General features: G+C 32.1%; 1 protein-coding gene across 2 annotated transcripts in view; it reads right to left on the bottom strand.

The window, feature by feature from the left end:
- LOC148623114 (solute carrier family 12 member 2-like) overlaps positions 1 to 14,629 on the bottom strand; it is a 52,102-nt gene extending 37,473 nt beyond the window's left edge. The window contains exons 1-8 of one of the 2 annotated variants that reach the window (XM_088573646.1): positions 14,120 to 14,629; positions 12,316 to 12,339; positions 10,599 to 10,721; positions 9,794 to 9,965; positions 7,994 to 8,133; positions 1,032 to 1,142; positions 731 to 842; positions 402 to 529 (exon numbers count right to left, since the gene is read on the bottom strand). In XM_088573646.1, coding sequence (XP_088429772.1) covers positions 402 to 529; positions 731 to 842; positions 1,032 to 1,142; positions 7,994 to 8,133; positions 9,794 to 9,965; positions 10,599 to 10,721; positions 12,316 to 12,339; positions 14,120 to 14,545 — 1,236 coding nt within the window. In that variant the 5' untranslated portion in view covers positions 14,546 to 14,629. The remainder of the gene's footprint in view (positions 1 to 401; positions 530 to 730; positions 843 to 1,031; positions 1,143 to 7,993; positions 8,134 to 9,793; positions 9,966 to 10,598; positions 10,722 to 12,315; positions 12,340 to 14,119) is intronic. The other variant, XM_088573647.1, reaches the window with a different exon arrangement.
- Between the last annotated feature and the right edge of the window lie 4,185 nt (positions 14,630 to 18,814).

Genomic DNA, 18,814 nt, shown 5'->3' with positions numbered 1-18,814 from the left:
CAGATTAAAAATAATGTTCATAATCAATAGTACTAACAGTAAAAACAGTTTCTAATGACATTAAAATGCTGAACAATTCCTCCACAAACAGTTGTTTACTGCACATGACATGCTTGTCCCCCATACCAGGAGTTTATCTGGATATTATTTAAGCTTTATTTAAGAAAAAAAATTGACAAATTTGCCATTTGGGAGTCAAAATTAGGAAGATAGTCAAAATTTTGGGAATATTGCATTTTTGATGTAATTTTCTTCAGGAAAGTGTCCTTTTCACAGTACCCTGCTGAATGCTAAAAAATCCATACATACATGTACAAACAATTTCCCATAATTAATCTGTCAATAGTTATCATGTATATAAAGGTATCAATAATAGTTTTATTATTTACACTGACTCTTACCTTAAGATCACCTGAAATGTTAGCCCCAGCCAATATTCCTGTAGCAGCTGGGAAAAATATTGCAAATACTGAGAAAAATGACTCCCCTCCTGTAAACTGTGGCCCTATATTACTGACAAATACCTTGCCTGTAAAGAAAATAATATAAAAATACTTGAATTACTTTACAGACTACTGCCGGACTACTGGGTTAATATCTCAGCAACTACATGTAGGACTTAAATCATACTACAAAGTCGACTTCATTAAAATGTGAAGGAAAAATTAATAAAGGATGAAACTTCAAGAAATCAAGAACAATGCATAACGAAGTAATTCTAAGCACTTACCACTATAACTAGTAATTCCTCTATCTAGCTTTTCTTGTGACGGAGGAATGAAAGTCCCAATTACAAAATTGACAATGGCAATCAACAGAGCTACTAGAAGGACCATCTGTGCCTAGATATACAGAGTATCAAATGTAAGACATCACACAACAATGTAACATTAAGTAGTTTAATACTGATTGTTGACTTCTTGTGAAAATGAGAAAATACAGTTCATTGTAATATTACAAAGTGTAAAATTAGTAAGTTGAGGATGAAAATGATTTTTTTTAAATACAACAAATTTTTAAATGTGACTTACTCTTGCTTCCCACTCCATGCCAATAATAGCTATCAACAACAACAAGGATACTGTCAACACACCAACAATACGGATATCATTGACTTCATCTATCATCAGAGCATCATGCTCCTAAAAGTACAGCAAAGACGAGATTAAAATTGGTAAGAATGCAAAAAGAAACAATAGATTACACATCTTGTCATGCTAGGTACCCTCCCCCATATAACTAGTAATAATGAATAACTCTGAGTCACACACTTAAGAATAGATATGCTGGAAACATGTAAAGAAGTCAACACAAGTCACCATGCCAATCACATACACAAGTCACCATGCCAATCACATACATAAGTCATCATGCAAATTACATACACAAGTCACCATGCCAATCATATACATAAGTAACCATGCCAATCACATACACAAGTCACCACGCCAATCATATACAAAAGTCACCATGCCAATAACATACACAAGTCACCATGCCAATCACACACAAAGTCACCATGCCAATTGCATACTAAAGTCATCATGCCAATCGCATACACAAGTCACCATGCCAATCACATACACAAGTCACCATGCCAATCACATACATAAGTCACCATGCCAATCACATACATAAGTCATCATGCCAATCACATACATAAGTCACCATGCCAATCAGCCAAACATAAAAAACATTTTGTCCAGTAGAAGTATAAAAATCTGTTATAAAAGTTTTCATTGCAGCACTTCTAAGAAAAAAAAATCTAAGTGATGTGGTTACTTGTGAATATATACAGTCGAACCTCGATGTGTCGAACTCAGATTAGTCGAAATCTCGGATAACTCGAACTAATTACAAAGTCCCAGCAAAACTCCCCTTACTCCAATACAATTTTACTTCAGATGACTCGAAACCTCGTGGTAATCAATCAGTCCCCTCGATAGGACTTCGAGGTTAATTAACCCTAATGTCTCAATGTCAACTAATTAGTCGGAAAACTTATTGCTTTATTACAAACCATGAACGAAGTGTGTTTAAACAACAAGTAGCGTGGCTTTTAAAATTGATTTGTTGACACTCTTTATAGTTTGATTTGTTTATTTAGTTAATTAAAAATTGCTTCTTTTTAAAAGAAACGAATTATTAAATTATTAATAACAGGTCAGGATTTACACTAATAGTGATATCGGATATTTTGTTATTTTGAAATTAAAAAAAAATACAGATGAAGTGTAATGGTATCTATTTAATGAAACATCAAACAGACGATAGTAAAGTATTTCAACGACTACTTTCTTTTCACTAATGAATTTGAAATTTTATTGTAATATTGTACAGCACATTGTTTGACAATACTCCTGATTGTGAATCAGACAAAGCAGCATGTTATGAGCTATGACGTTTTTGATAAAGAAGAAATAAAAAAAATAATGAAACACTTGGTGCCGTTCACTTTTTCAAACATGATATACAAAAACATACAAAAAAATATCTTCCGATATGAAACGCATGACATTTCGAAGTACTAAGTAAAGTGAAGTACATGTACATGTACAAGTACAACAAATGATGTAAATACAGAAACAATCATGGACCAAACTACTAGTATTTCTGGTTTATCCTCAACCTCGGATTACTCGAACCTCGGATAACTTGAACATTTGTGCATGGTCCCAATGACTTTGACTTAACAAGGTTCGATTGTACATAATCTAGAAAGGGCAGATATTTACATATTACCAAACCTGAAACTAGTACAACCAGAAATATTTGTTCTGAAAATGCAAACAATGGAATATGGACAACAAAAGAAAAATCATGGACAGTCCATCATCAATCTTTGTTTGAACATCTTACAAGTTGCAGTAAGATTACCCATGTAATCAAACCTTGAATTATTTTGCCTAAATTACATATCTATTTTCTACAGTTCAATTAAGACATAAATCATGCAAACTCCAGTTTATCATTGTTTTACCATGGGCTGACCATTTATACCCAATTATTTAATCCCGAGCTACAGAGAAGGCTAAATGATAAACTGGAGTTTCCTTAATTTATTTTTATTCTAACAGGACAATTATGGTACATTTTTTTACATTTTCGTGACCTATTACTGTAAACATAGACCTGTCATATCTGTCAATATATGGCTGCACACTATATGCTATGCCAGTTGAAATGGTCGTTAGTGAAACTTAATGTTTTTATTATTTATAAGAAAGACGAGGTTAATTAAGTAGAATGATGTTAGTTTTCATACATGATGGTTCACATGGCAAGTGCTACCATGTACGTGTGCAAGTAATTTTCTTTCCAGGAATATAATATACCCTAACTTTTCTAAAAAAAAAACGTTTTCATATTTTTGTTCATTCACAATACTGAAATGAATGAAAACAGCTGACACACATCAGAATGTTACATGATTCAAGATGGGGAATAATTAACAAACACACAAGCCACGTCCAGTAGGTCATGTGCTGCTCATAAAGCAATCGAAAATCAATCACAGTTGTGGTCTCAGAGTCTTTTCAGGATGTCATATTAGAATCTTTAATTAACACTGATACTTGGTTGTTAGTTGTAAGAATCCCAAAAATGCCACCCAGTTTAATTCATAAATAACAGGGTCTTTAGTAAAAATACAAAAATAAATAATATCAAGTTTTAGAAATAAACTGTTTATAGGAGGGTTCTTTGTCATCACGTATCTGTGATTTGGTTTTGGTTGGCAAAAAGTACATTGAGTGGCATGGGGCATCAACTTTAAATCATCATAACTTTTCATTTTTTGAGATAACTGAAATTTCTTTTGGTTCCATTCACTGCAAATAAAACTTTTTTTATCTATGGAATTTTTAAATAAATAAATTCAGTAATCACACTATATGAGCATAAAGTTTTAAAAATAATTGTATATGAAAATAGAGGTAAACATATAAAAATCATTTCATTTATTGTTGAACTAAAAGTGTTATAAATTCCCATACAAAATATGAATTATTTTATCTAAAGCGTTATAAATTTCCATACAAAATATGAATTATTTTATCTAAAGCGTTATAAATTTCCATACAAAATATGAATTATTTTGTCTAAATGAAATGTTTTACAGAACCAAAATTGGATATAAAATAAGAGTTATCAAGTTTTGAAAATTGGGATTCTAATAATGAAATTGTCATTTGTTTATTTAGTTGTTTATTTGCCAATCAATTTAACACTTAATGATATGCAAATTAGTGAATATGACATCACTAATGAGATTGGTGTATAAACACTGATCATACACCTTCTACATGTAAGAAGATATAAGTATATGTATAAACATTTAAAGGAAATGTTAAAAGGTCATGACATCTAAACAGCTGTAGGGTTTTCTGTAAAATTACCCCAACAGGTATATAGATCCCATCAAAACATTTGTTTACCTAACCCATTTGTCTTTTTAAATTCATCAATGTTTTCATTGAATTACTTGATATGGAGAAAAGTACAATAAATGACTGTTTTTCATGTCAACAGTATAGTTTTGTAATAAAAAGTTATCTGAAGTTCATCAATATCCAATGCAAAAACAATATAAATCTAACAGATATAATGAAACCAGACCAGAGATGTAGTATTCCCAATTCAGGAAAAAAATCTAAAGTGTGGGTAACTCTCTGGAGTACTGTAAGCATCTTCAGGATGAGTAAACAATTAAAGATTCTAAACAATGGTTATCTTGATAGAACATATAAACAAAAGCATGCATTTAAGATAAGTATAGTTAATAATACTACAGGAAATTATATAAATATCATTGCAAGCTCCACACATGTTAAAAAAGTTCAAATGAAAAGTTTTGTATCTTCAATTTGTTTGTAACATGTGTATGCTTAATGATATACATGTATCACTGTTAATATCTCTGGCTACTTCCTATATATTATAGTGAAAATTAAAGTATATAATAAAATACTGATAATACTGAAACTAGTGATGGAAATAAATTAATACTTCCTATTGTTGTAATATTATAAAATGAAAGATAATATTTACAAGGATTAACTTTTAGATGATACAGGAAATAGAAAGTGTTATAGATAACATTATCATATCTATCACTATTAGAACTGGTAAAACACACATGGCACAAGTTCAAACAGATTATAAGAAGTATTCTAAAATCTATTTCTGTTATACAAATCTAGTAACCACCAGAATAACCACACTAACTTGTAAATTCTGGTTCTGACAACACGTATCCAGCACATGACAAGGTGTAACCAATTGGTATGCACTTTAAATATGTAGCCATTAATCTTGGCCTTGTGCATAATATTTGTCAGACAAACCATAATAATATCATAAGTCAAGTTAAATACAGATTTGATGAGAGAGGAACTTGTATGCTATTCTCACTTGTCTGGTGTAATATAAGATATCCATCAACTAAGGATGGAACCTGTTAGTAGTACATTGGGACTTATTTCACATCACTCATAAATCCATGTAGTAACACGAGTAATTTTTGTTTAATTTGAAAGGCGTGTTCCAGTTTAAAGAATTGTACATGTATATATTACATATTTTTAAATGTTATCACCATTCAAAAATGTAAATTTATGTGTTAAGTAACAACAAGGGCAAGTTAAACATGCAGACTGTTTCCCTAAGCAGACATGATCTATATAATATATACATGTTGTCATGCACAAGTTTTAGTTGTTACTAGTCATATATATAAACAACAGAGTTATAGTCCTTTAGACATTTAATGCATGTTTAATTACTGTCTTTTGGCTAAAGAATGAACTTGATGAGTACTAAAGTCACCACAGAATTAAGCTATAAGATTTATAGATCACTTCTTGAAGTACTTGTGGTAAACATAGATCTATAATTGCTAACAATTTCCTCATTAGATGATATTTTTTCTATTTTAACAACCTATTCATTACAACTGTATGGACAACCTTTATTTATTGTAAATACATTTGGAAAAAAATCAAAAATACCCTAAGCATTAGTTCACTGTGGTTTTATTTTTAGTGTGACAACAGAAAAACTTCGGTTGTCTAGCTACATGAAATAAATGATATAGGCTATATACTGTTACACAACAAAGGTTAACTTACAAACATGTAAATTTTAATACCAAGGATTAATTAAAAAGCTCCACTAAAATAAAGGCGAACAACATGTCTCTACATGTAAATAAGAGGTTGATTCATGCTTTTCATATGAAAGAAGCAAGGTCAAATGCTACTAGGCAAAATATTAACAAAAACCAGTGTTCTCCCTAGGATTTTTGTTACAAAAACAACTGACACTTTACAGGGGTTTCATTATTTTTTTGCAATGCAGGTACCTTTGGTTGCATAGGAGGTACTTTTCATCATTTTGTTTAATAAATATGTATGAAATTTTTAAAATTCTGGAGGTACCTTTCAATAGTTTAGAAGGGTAAAAGTACCTGGTACCGCCTCTTAATGAAAGGCCTGAGTTTAATAGCGAAAAACTTTCAAGAGAAGACTTTGTATATCTGAATTGTTTTTAGCTGATCTTAGAATTTCCTACCCTTTATATATCATTTGCAAGTTCTGGGGGCACAAAGGAATAGATACAAGTATTGAAGTATGGGCATTACATTCAGACCTGTGGATTGTAGCATTTCAATATTTGATAAATCTGTGAATTTGGATTGTAGCATTTCAGTATTTGATAAATCTGTGATATTGGATTGTAGCATTTCAATATTTGATAAATCTGTGACTTTGGATTGTAGCATTTCAGTATTTGATAAATCTGTGATATTGGATTGTAGCATTTCAATATCTGATAAATCTGTGATATTGGATTGTAGCATTTCAATATTTTGACAAAGCATAAGATTCTTACACAGTATGAATATAATTATAGAAGTTGAAAATATTTCTGTGCAAGTCATAAGTATCAAAACTAATCTTTTAAATGTTCATCAAAATTAAATGAAACAAAATAATTTCCTTTTCTTAACCAATTAATTGTGATTTATAATTAGGGAATTTGAATTTCCCACGCCTATGGGAGCCACCATGATCGATTGAGTTGTGACATCACAAAGTCGGTGTGTAAAGTGAAAGTAAAAAGGTAATTGATTACGATGTCCGAAGAAATCCCAAATTTGGGACTTTTCCCCTATAATTTCAACCTTAAATAAAGAGATTGAGGCACAAAATGTAAGCAAACATCAGACAACATTGACGAACAACAGGATTTACAGTCAGAAGACTAGTATGTCAATGGAAAATCTAATGGCTACTTCCAAAGAATATTTGTGTTGCCGGTCAAAAAACTTTTAGAATATTTCTCTTTTATCATTCGTGCAATCATAAGCTTGACAAGACAACATGTTTTGATGATAAGATTAACAGGATCGTAGAAATATTTAAAGAATATTCTTTGTTTACATATTATTTGCAGTACTTGTATGATACAAGTTGTATCAGTACCAAACTGACTTAGTGACGTCACCAGCCAATCGAAATCAATAAAGTCTGCTTATTATCTTCCTTCAGATAGGAGAGTTCTGCAAGATGGCTATCTACATACATGTATATTTCAAAGATTTCGAACTTTGCATTTTGCATTAAAGGTTATTTATTTTTGTTTACGTGGGTATGATTTATCACAAGAGCCTAACTTAATGCAAAGGTGATCTTTCCCTTTAAAGAAAGTTTCATAAAATACATAGCTTTTGTCTTTTTTAGGTTATTAATCTCTTTCAATTAGTCTAACAACCCAAAAATTACTTTAAACCTTCCTTTAACATTTATAAAGTTGTAAAAAGTGTCCCATACATCTATTGACCATTACTTAAGTTGTCACATGAATACAAAATGTCTACAGATTATGTACCATACCATTATGTAAACAAAACGATTTCTTGCAGTCATGTACTTATTAAGAAGCACTAGTATTAGAAAAACCAGAATATACATGACTGTTTAAGAATATCTACCTTTAGTATATCTCTAACAGTCTCTGCAAACCCTACGACATACATAGCCACTGCTACAGCGTTAGCTACAGAGAAAATCAGGCCAATAGCACCACCAAATTCTGGACCAAGACTACGTGATATCATAAAATATGCACCACCTGAAAAAGAAAACACCCATTCTATATTATCTTCAGAATATCAATAAAAAGAATGACATTCTATAAAATTCATTTGGAAACATTCCTATTCTTTACCTACAACAAAGTTATGTAATTTTATATTTATCCAAATGAGTTTTTTTTCAAGTCTAGAGCATCTAATTAATGGCTAACGACTTTTGGATTTAACATTGAACTGCCATGGAATGAAGGTATAGACAATACACCAGGACAATGTTTAACATTGAACTGCCATGGAATGAAGGTATAGAAAATAAACCAGGACAGGATTTAACATTGAACTGCCATGGAATGAAGGTATAGACAATACACCAGGACAATGTTAATTCATGTTGTATTAAATATTTGTTGTTTTACTCCAGAGAAAACTAATATATAACAAGAATAGGTATGGTGTATATGTCAAAGAGACAATAACCCCACCAGGATGAAAATGTCAGCCCAAGGCCACCCACAGGTCTTCAATGAACAATGAGGAAACCCTCATACCACAGGGCAGGTTGCAACTGGCCCCAAAACATCATTATACACAAGTACAACGAAAGAATTGCCTCTATATACTAAAGTAACATAAAAATAAGCTAAAGGTGAAAACAAAACAAGACATAAGGCCAGAAATTCCTGACTTGGGATAGGAATGCATTATTTCATAAATTACAAGTGCATGCACAAGTTGAATGCTAAAAGTATGATACAAAGGTATTACTAAAGTAAGCCTGAGATATAAAACTTAATCCATTGTTAAATAAACATACATTGTACTTAGATCATCACAAAAAATAAAGACAGATTTATGACACCATGAAATGGTGAGGAAAACAGATTTAATGGGAATAAGCATACAATATTAATCCATTAAATAGGTTGGTTATATAATGTCAATATCATTCCTATAACATATGAATGGTGGAGGAGATTTCCCTACAGTGTAAACTATATATGTTTAGGTTAGGTTATGATGACTTTGAGTCCAAGTAAGTGTCACCATCATATGTCAACTAGATGTTAACAATTTTATAATACCATTTATGAATACATTGTAGAGAATGATAATTAAAAATGATAATTCTTTCAACATATAGCAACACCATTGCCAAAATATGAGTGGCAGTTCTACGATTTATTTTCTATTCTTTAAGTACAATTATTCTTCCTATTTCAGGCAATAAGAGCTTGAAGATCATCAATGTATCTTTTTGTCTCTTGTCTCCTTCAATAGAGATATGATGAACAATCAGACCCAGAATGAAGTTTGTTTTTTTTTTAAATCAGAATTATTTGCATTATCTTTAATGAGTATTATATGCCCAATAATTCTTAAGATTTAATTTTGAGAAACTAGGTGCATTCAAATGTAACTATTTACTAGACTAATTATTTTCTAAAATTGATTAACAAAGCAGGATCTTGAATTATCCAATCAATATCTCATGTACATAAAACAAAGCATCTGAAAGATATATACTTTGTGAGACCAAGGATAAGACTGATGGCTGATGTACAGTCTGTACTTCTATGAACAAATGATTGATTACTAAACAATGGCTAATAACAAATTAACCAGATATACAGATCTAGTGGTATTCAATATGAACCATATAATTGAGAAAAATGTGACTTGGACAAAATATAGTCTTACCTCCCTTGACTTCCCCATTCGTACAGATGGCAGACATTGATACAGCTGTAATCAGTGTAACTACCAATGACAACAGGATAATGACTGAAGCTAATCCAACGCCTGCCTGTCCTGTCACCCATGAAAGTCGCAAAAATAACATTACACCCCATATATTCAGAAGACATCGTACCTAAAATAATACAATGTATATTCAGAAGGTAGCATACCAAAAAAAGACATTATACACCATATATTTAATAGACATTGACCCAAAAATAACAGTATCTTCTGGGATACGTCAGTGAAGACCGAAAGACATAGCTGGTGAAAATGCCTTTGGTCCTGTAAAAAATAGTTGTTTTTTTTTGGTTGCCCAATAAGATGAAAAGTTAAAAATATGAGATTCGGTCTCGTGATCTCTAAATCAATTTCACATACACTGATACGTCCTTATCTACATGTAATAATACATTTGGTTCCAATTTTCTCCTAATTATTTACTTTCACACTGATCAATGAACTTTAAAAAATAAAGGGTCAAATAAAGGTAGCTTTATACACATGTACACAGGAGTTATCTTAATTTATTTTTAATCAAGATAACACAGCACCTCCTCTTTTTTTAAGTCAATGACCAGATTACAGCAGATATACATCCTTAAAGTTTTCAATAGAAATAAGAATTATTTTTTTTAATCTTTAAATAGACACAAGGAGGACTTTCAGGGCTGAAAATTACATATTATAATATATACCAATGTTAACATACAGACTATGAACTGGACCATTACTATAGTAGGTCTTAACCTGTTATTCAACCTACCAAAACCCCTTTGATCCATCCAAACTTTATAGCAGTGGGAACTGATGGCTTTCCTTCTTCAATGTTGGATTCTACATTACTTAACAGTGGTTCGCTTGGCTTCCCTTTAGTTTCTAACTCATCCTAGAAGACACATATTTTAAAAAGAGATACTTTCCTTTTTATCTAACTTCGGTCTAAGGTTATGTTATTGGGGGAGAACATACAAAGAAATAACATCTATTAAAATAATCTGAATGTTCTATTTATATCTAATTCATTATAATAATGCAATAGATCTGTATATTTCTTACATACAATTTCCAATTTTGAAATAGCAAAAGTACATGTTAAGTATGAAGGATATAAAATATTGATTTTTTATTGAAGTTTTTACATACAAGAAGTCAAAAACAGAAAAGAAATTATTCTTTCAGTTGAAGTTAGTAATCATAGAAGAGAACATGCATACTTGAGCATATGCCTGGAAACAAGACCTACAATATTATAAAATGCACTTGTAGCTCAAGTTGTTTAAATGACCCACAGCAATTGATTACTTCAGCATATATAAGCTTCTATCTCTTTGTACAATATAAACTTTGGCCACATTCAGAAATAAAATACAATATGCAAATTTTAAGCATGTACATGTGTACATTGTATGCAATTGAACTTGTTACACAAGGGGAATTTAAAATTTGACCACATTCTGTAGCTAAAGTAAAACACTGATATCAAATTCCTCACGGTATTAAATTTTATAACTTATGTTCAGCAGATACATGCAAGCACTTGATACAATTTTTTTTTGCCTGGGCTGCCAGATTTTAAAAAATATACTTTATTTGTATCATACATGTATATATGTGAAGAATGTAGTGAGATTTTCAATGAAAAAAATCAAGCCCTGTCTGACCAGCCATTTAAAGCCATTTACAGCATGCCTTACTAAGCAAAGTTACACCCATGTTTTTAGGTGTGCTAGTGATTGTATCACCTTTATTAACCAGTTGCCTAAAGATTTCAGTACAATGACAATGAACATGTACATAAAGATATACATGTACATTTTAAAATAAAATGTCAAGTTTTTATAATTAGCTTTTATATTTCTCTGAAAAATGTTCCAAGCAAAAAGGCAATCTTTATAAGAATACACTTCACTATATAGCATAGCACTGACACAATTCACCAAATACCCAATATAGCTATGCACTCCAAATAACATTCCACCTTCCCTGAGTCATCTCAGACTTTAATGGTATCAATGTATCAATGTAGAGTACTACACAAAACAAGAACATAAGTCATAGAAGTGTTCACAACTGTTCTGAACATAGAATCATCATGTCAAACCTGTGGTCTACATATAATCTACATTTATTTTAAAGTGAATAACAGACTACATTGTACATGTACCTACTAAAAAAAGTAACCTCTATTCAATCATTACATTACAAATACAGGAGATTTACAGAGTACACAAGTTGTTCCTGTGTATGTGTATTTAACTTAGAAAAATTCAAAAACATGTCACACTCGCATATGTATATCTAATTATAAAGAAATACTTGAAAATGTGTACCAAATTCCTTACAATATTTGTATACATGTACAAAATACAATGTTTAATGAGAGTGACAATAGTGAAACAACAGAGAAGAGGTAATTACTGACAAGCTCACCAAAGATCTGTTTAAAGGCCATGTGAGCTAGAAATAAGTGGAAAACAAACCTTTAATGAAGATCTACCAAAACGCTAAAACAAAGTACAACAAACTTGTGAATATAAAGACAAATTTCTTTAACAGGTTTTCAGCTATAGATTACGCTAACAAACCTTTCCTGCAAAAAGTAATCCCTAAAAGTAATACAATAAACTGATGTACAGTGTACATATAGTATCATTGTTATTTCATCAAATTACAAATATAAACAACACCTGAAATTAAATGAAGAAGGTTATACCATGATTAGAAGCCTTGTGTTTATATTTGATCAGGCAAAAAAAAATTAATAGTCTTGTTTCCTGCTACCACCAAGAAAAGAATAGGGTATGCTATACATGTAGGTGTATGTACATGTCTGTAGAATTATTTTATTTTTCTAAAAACATTTTACATATACAGATTTAATGGGGAAACAATCTAGACTTTAACAGTGCTTGAGCCAAAATGGTGTAAATTTGTTAAGGGTAGGTAGAGAAGCAGGAAACATTTATTTATCTTAACTTAAGGGAACACTACAAAACAACTTTTTATCAGAGAAAAGTTTTCTACACATGGACTCAATAAAAAAACCCTGTTCTAGTACCTAATCGGAAAAGGTTGATTAAAAGTGAATTTACTATTTCTGAAAGAGAATCATAGAATTTAATTAACAGGAAAATCATCACATACATGTACATGTATGTGCATGTAGTTGGTCATACATTTGTACTTGTGCAGTTGTACTTGCACCTCACCACCTGTAGCTCATGTACATTAGTAATGTAATGATCATTTATATTTCTTTTTTGGTTACCTACATTTTTGTATGTTAAGTAAAATTCTTGCATATCAATATGCAATTGAATTTATTCATTTTGAAATATAGTAATGTTGCTGTATTTAAAGATGTTAAAATATCATGTCATGAAAATATATATGACTCTACAAAGACAGTCAAAATGTACATTATGTATTTTTTTTTAAATATATACTTTGAATAATATGTCATTACATTAAAAGGGACATACATGTACAGTGTAGTTGAAAGTCTTGTTAAAAGTACATGCATTCTTTCCTTATTTAGAGTGTGAGAGTTTACTCCATGCATCGAAATAAATACTAAGTAGGAATTGAATAAGCTCTAAATTTTAAAGTTCTGTAATGTACATTTAGGAAAGATAAGTTAAATCATTTTATCAAGCTGTTTTTAGAAGGACCTCTCTGATACAGATATTTCAGATGCAACTGGATGTTCATTTGTATATTCAATGAAAAAATCAATAGGATGACACTTAATAATACAATAAACACCAAAATACCAAAAACATAACCATTAATGCATATCAAAGACTTTATAGCAAAATAGAGTTTTGATCTGTCCAACTGAATGGCATACATTTGTATTTAAAATTTTTTCCCTTATATATTCAATAGAAAATGTGAAAATTATGAAATTTCGTCTGACAATTGCCTTCAGCCACACACATTTCCCTATGACTGCTATCAGTTACATTCTGTTCTACATTTAGAGTTTACATGATAGCAGTTCCTGCATGTCCAGTTATAATAATGTAATATTTATAGAATAAATATTGTGCAACAAATAATTTGGAATAGTTAAACTTCTTATGATCATCAATGAGCATTAGAATGAACATACAATATACATGTACATACAAGTACTAATATATAATCATGCAGTGGACTAATCTCTGAACATTTTATTCTGTTGAGACAAGCGAATGAATCTGTAAAAAGTATAAGATATAATATACAATGTATTATATATTTTGAATACTTTGTGCATTCTGTCCGATATGTGTTTCTTACCTTCTCTTCGTGCAGCTCTGCAAGAGTGGGTCTACTTTTTAAAGCATTAGTTGCTGATAATAAATTCCTATAGTGATCTACATGAGGCAGGGCTTCTGTTGTGTATTTCCCAAATGTTTTGTGTGTATTGTTGTGATATGTGGCATTTGGACTTGTCGTATCGATGTACACATGAATTGAATCTCTATGACTTGCAACGGACTCCTGGCGTTGAATTCCAACGTCTTTTGGATCAATCTCCGGTTTTTCTTCCACTGGACCATTCTCCGATTCCCTTTTGTCAACATCATCACAAAAATCAACTCTAGCAACTTGAAATCGAGAGGTTGACGGAACTTTCTTCATACCTGATTGTAGAGATTCTATTTCAGGTGAACTAATCGGTTCACCGGCTCCAAGTAAGCCGTTTACTTTCTTGTCAGTCATTTTAACCGACTCACTTCACACAACTGTCATGCTTCCGTTAGGTGACCGCCATATTTTCCAAATAATCCATACCATACACTGATTGGTTGCTATAAATAGAATGTAAATAGAAGCACATGTCAACAACATTGCGCAATATTAGGAGTAGATAAAGATTCCAATAGTATTACTTAGCAAAAAGAAGAGCATCAAGGTATAACATGCCAGAAAAATTAGATAAATGGGATTAACTGTGCCTTCGCGAAAAATCTTAGTTTGATAATAGACCTCAGTCCTGTATTTTTAATGGGCCGTTAATTGGTTTAAATTAGCTTTAAACAAGGATTTATTTATATATATTTATCTCTTTGCTTTAAAGTAAATATGACCCGACATATTTAAATCAATGAAGCAAGCAAATGTATGATAAGATAGCGATTTTTATTCACGAAATTTCTTTTGTATGTATGCAAGGATTTTTAACGAAACCGACTACTATAAAAGTAAAATTCTAGGCCAGTCAGTGCAGGGACTTTATATCAGTACCTGCAAGGCCAGCGCCACAGTTGAATGGAATTACACAAAATTCAGTGGCGGACCCAAGGGGTGCAGGAGGTTGGCATCCCTCCTTTTTATTGGAAAACTTGTCATTTTCATGTGTAAAAATGACAAAAAATGGTAAATTTATAGTGTCCTACCATCCCCCTTTTCTGAGGAACCTCGGCTGGCACACCCTCCTTTTCAAAGTCCCTGCAATTCCCTCATACAAAGATTGTGTCTTTTAAACAGAACTTTCATCAACCCGATTTGAAACAATGACATAGTCATATATGAGATAAATAAGCTATTCTGCTGAAATGAAATCTAGCTCGAAATTCACTTATATATGAATCTATAAAGTTCGCCAATAAAAAAGTCAAGCATTGAATTTAATGCTGTGACGTACAAGTGAATTTAACAATAATTAGTAATACATAATAATTAAATTTCATCTGAAGAAAGCTGTTTGAGCCCCAGAAATTTCGAGAATTCCCAATATTAAAGGTATTTGTTAAACATTGATGCTTTATTCCTTTGGCGTCTTTTTTTCGATAATTTTGGTTTTGAGTACTTTTTGTATGCTATGTTTTTTTTAGATTGAGATGTTCTATATATTTGATTCTGATGCTGCTGATCAATGAGAGGTTACTCACTGAAACACGTGTACAGCATATAAAAATTTGAAATACATATATATGGTTGGTATTTTTTTTTTTTTTTTTTTGTATTTTATTCAAACGAAGTCTATACAATAACTTTTGTTGAAGTTATATCATATCTCAATATATGGCAAAGCATTTTTTCGAAAAGTCAATTTTTTAACTAACCGCTTTCTAACTATACCAATACTTCTCCTAGAAATTGTAAAACTATTGTTCTGTCAGGTTTTAGTAGCCATCGCTTATTTTTGATAAACATACGAAGAGGACGAAAAAAAAAAGAAGAATATGATGATGCGGAATAATTATTATTATCCAACCAAGGGCCCTTTATGGGCATGAACATTTATGAACAATTATATATTTATTTTGACATTGATAATATGGCAACGGTCCATAACAGTTTTGAAACATTTTCAATAGAGATAAAAAGATAGTTAAATGAAAATTACTCCTCACATTCAGCTCCGTGCACCATGATCTTTCTCAAGGGCTCAAAGGGAACTTGACGATAAAGCTTTAAAAGCATATTATAAATATAGAAAAGATTTTTTATCTTATGGCCCAAATAAAAAAATCAGTTTTCATGACTTTGACCAAATCCAATTCTTTTGGATGGATAAAAAATTGTGGGATATTTAACCAAAACAAGAATAGATTTAAAATGGATAACATATCCATTGACCACCCTCACTATGTAAAAACTGTTTATCATAGTCAGTAAATTTATTCTTGGAGTGAATTAAAAAAAAAAGCTACAAATTTTACTGTACTCTCAGAACTGGGTCATTCTCCCAGTTCATTTTGATAAAATTGGTACAGACTTGATAACATAGGTGATATATTTACACTTTTGGGCCATGCATATACAGAGTCGGTAAAATCTTTATCATGGTACGAGGTAGTCAGGTATATATAGTGTAAGTGTCTAAGCGTCCTCTGCTTTCCTAGAAACACTCGAGTTGTCCATAAAAAGTCAAGTCCGAGGTAGAAGAAAGAGGAAAGGAAAACTATGAAACGTTGAACAAATCAGTTTTCATGGTGCAGATGGATACACCGTAACACCCAGTTCATGAGGACGACAATAAAACTTCTGTAGTGATGACTTCAATCTTATAGCAACATAACCCTGTTCCAGAAGCCTACTTGTAAGAAGTTTAGCGCGATACAAAAAGTCTGCGTAGTTAGTGATATGAAAACTCCATACCCAGATGAAAATAAAAATGACAATTCTGAATGAAAAGCCATCGCGTTATTATTATTGGGATATTAACATTAAATTGTTAAAAGTAATTAAATATAACGAGAATAGGTATGGTGTATATGTCAAAGAGACCACAACCCCACCAGGATGAAAATGTCAAGACCAAAGCCACCCATTTGTCTTCAATATATGGCAACAAAGCCTGCACCAAGTCCAGCGCCCTAGACCACTCGGCCAGCTAGGCTATATAAAATATATCTTTCGCTGGCCGGGACTTGGTGCAGCGGTTTTGCCATAGGTGTCACGGCGGTACGAGTTCGAGTCCCGCGGAGGGAACGACAAAAAATTTGCTTCGCAAATTTGACAGTTCTAACATCGTTGGGAATTTTCAGACCCTTCTATAAGTTTACATTATCTTCCCTGTATCAATTTGATCCGATGGAGCAGTGTAGGGAATAGAGTCGTCACATTCTGAGACGTTGTATAATATTGATTTGTTGTGACATGCATCATTAATTTGATCCTATATCCTTCATAATAACACCTAGATGAACTGTCCCGTACTACCATACATCGTGTACTAAGTTACAGCCCTAGATTAATCCTACGAGGAGGAATGACCCGGCCAGCGAAAGCTCTATTTTATTTAGCCTAGCTTGCCGATTGGTCTAGGGCGCTGGACTTGGTGCAGGCGGTGTTGCCATAGATGTCACAGCGGTACGAGTTCGAGTCCCGCGGAGGGAACGACCAAAAATTTGCTTCGCAAATTTGACAGTTCTAACATCGTTGGGAATTTTTCAGATCCTTATACATATATATTTGTCAAATATATGAACTGTATACAATATTTAATTGATTACTATGATCACGTGATGCAAAGGATATTCCGCGTACATGAAGCCTTGTATCTATTTTTAGATATATTGACGCTATGTTTCTATTAATATGTATACTGACGCTATACTTCTAAATTTAGACCCAGTTATAAGCCGTTCCGTTCCGTAATTACTCTCAGCCAATCATGGCGGAAAATTACAACACTCTAGTCTGTATCAAAAATACAGGTCTACATATGTAATATATATAAATTAAGGACTTCCACTCAGTCAATATGTTATACATGAACCTCGTCCTCGGTCAATATGTCACAACAAATCAATATTATACAACGACCAAAAAGCTATATCTTATAGGCTAAAAACCACTAATTCCACTTCCCATAGGCTTCTAATTTCACAATATTCAATGGCTTCTCTGGACTTCACCTTAACTTTAACCTGCAGATGACTATATATCAGCATGATTCTACATATGTCAGCTCACAATCCTCAGAATGGCATGTGGGGTTAGCAGACTTGCAGTGCAGTACTGGTCACCGGAAGTGAAGGGTCTATAAATAGCATGGGAAATCCCAGTGTTTTCACAAGATAGGGGTATATTTAAAAATCATTATGGAGATTAGGCTTCACATCACAAGAAGCAAAATGCACCTATAAAATGTACAGAAATGTTTTTCCTTTCAGAAACTGTTTAAATTTTTTAAATAAGATGAGAACTTTTTTCACAGCACTATGAGGAACAGGGGTAATTTCTGCGTAGGACTATTTTTGCGTACGTTCCAAATGCTCATTGGTTGAATTGGTGGTCTGTAACCTAAATATATAGCTTAGCTGGCCGGGTGGTCTAGGGCGCTGGACTTAGAGCAGGCACTGTTGCCATAAATGTCACGGCGGTACGAGTTCGAGTCCCGCGGAGGGAGGGACCTAAAATTTGCTTCGCAAATTTGACAGTTCTAACATCGTTGGGAATTTTTCAGACCCTTCTATGCTTACTTCAAATGGATCCGATGGAGCAGTGTAGCGAATAGAGTCGCCACTTTCTGAGACG

The sequence above is a fragment of the Perna viridis genome, chromosome 3 (assembly GCF_037379345.1).
Source record: "Perna viridis isolate PV_CMFRI_1.1 ecotype Kerala chromosome 3, ASM3737934v1, whole genome shotgun sequence".
NCBI classification, from domain to species: domain Eukaryota; kingdom Metazoa; phylum Mollusca; class Bivalvia; order Mytilida; family Mytilidae; genus Perna; species Perna viridis.
This window is presented reverse-complemented; position numbering and strand designations above follow the sequence as displayed.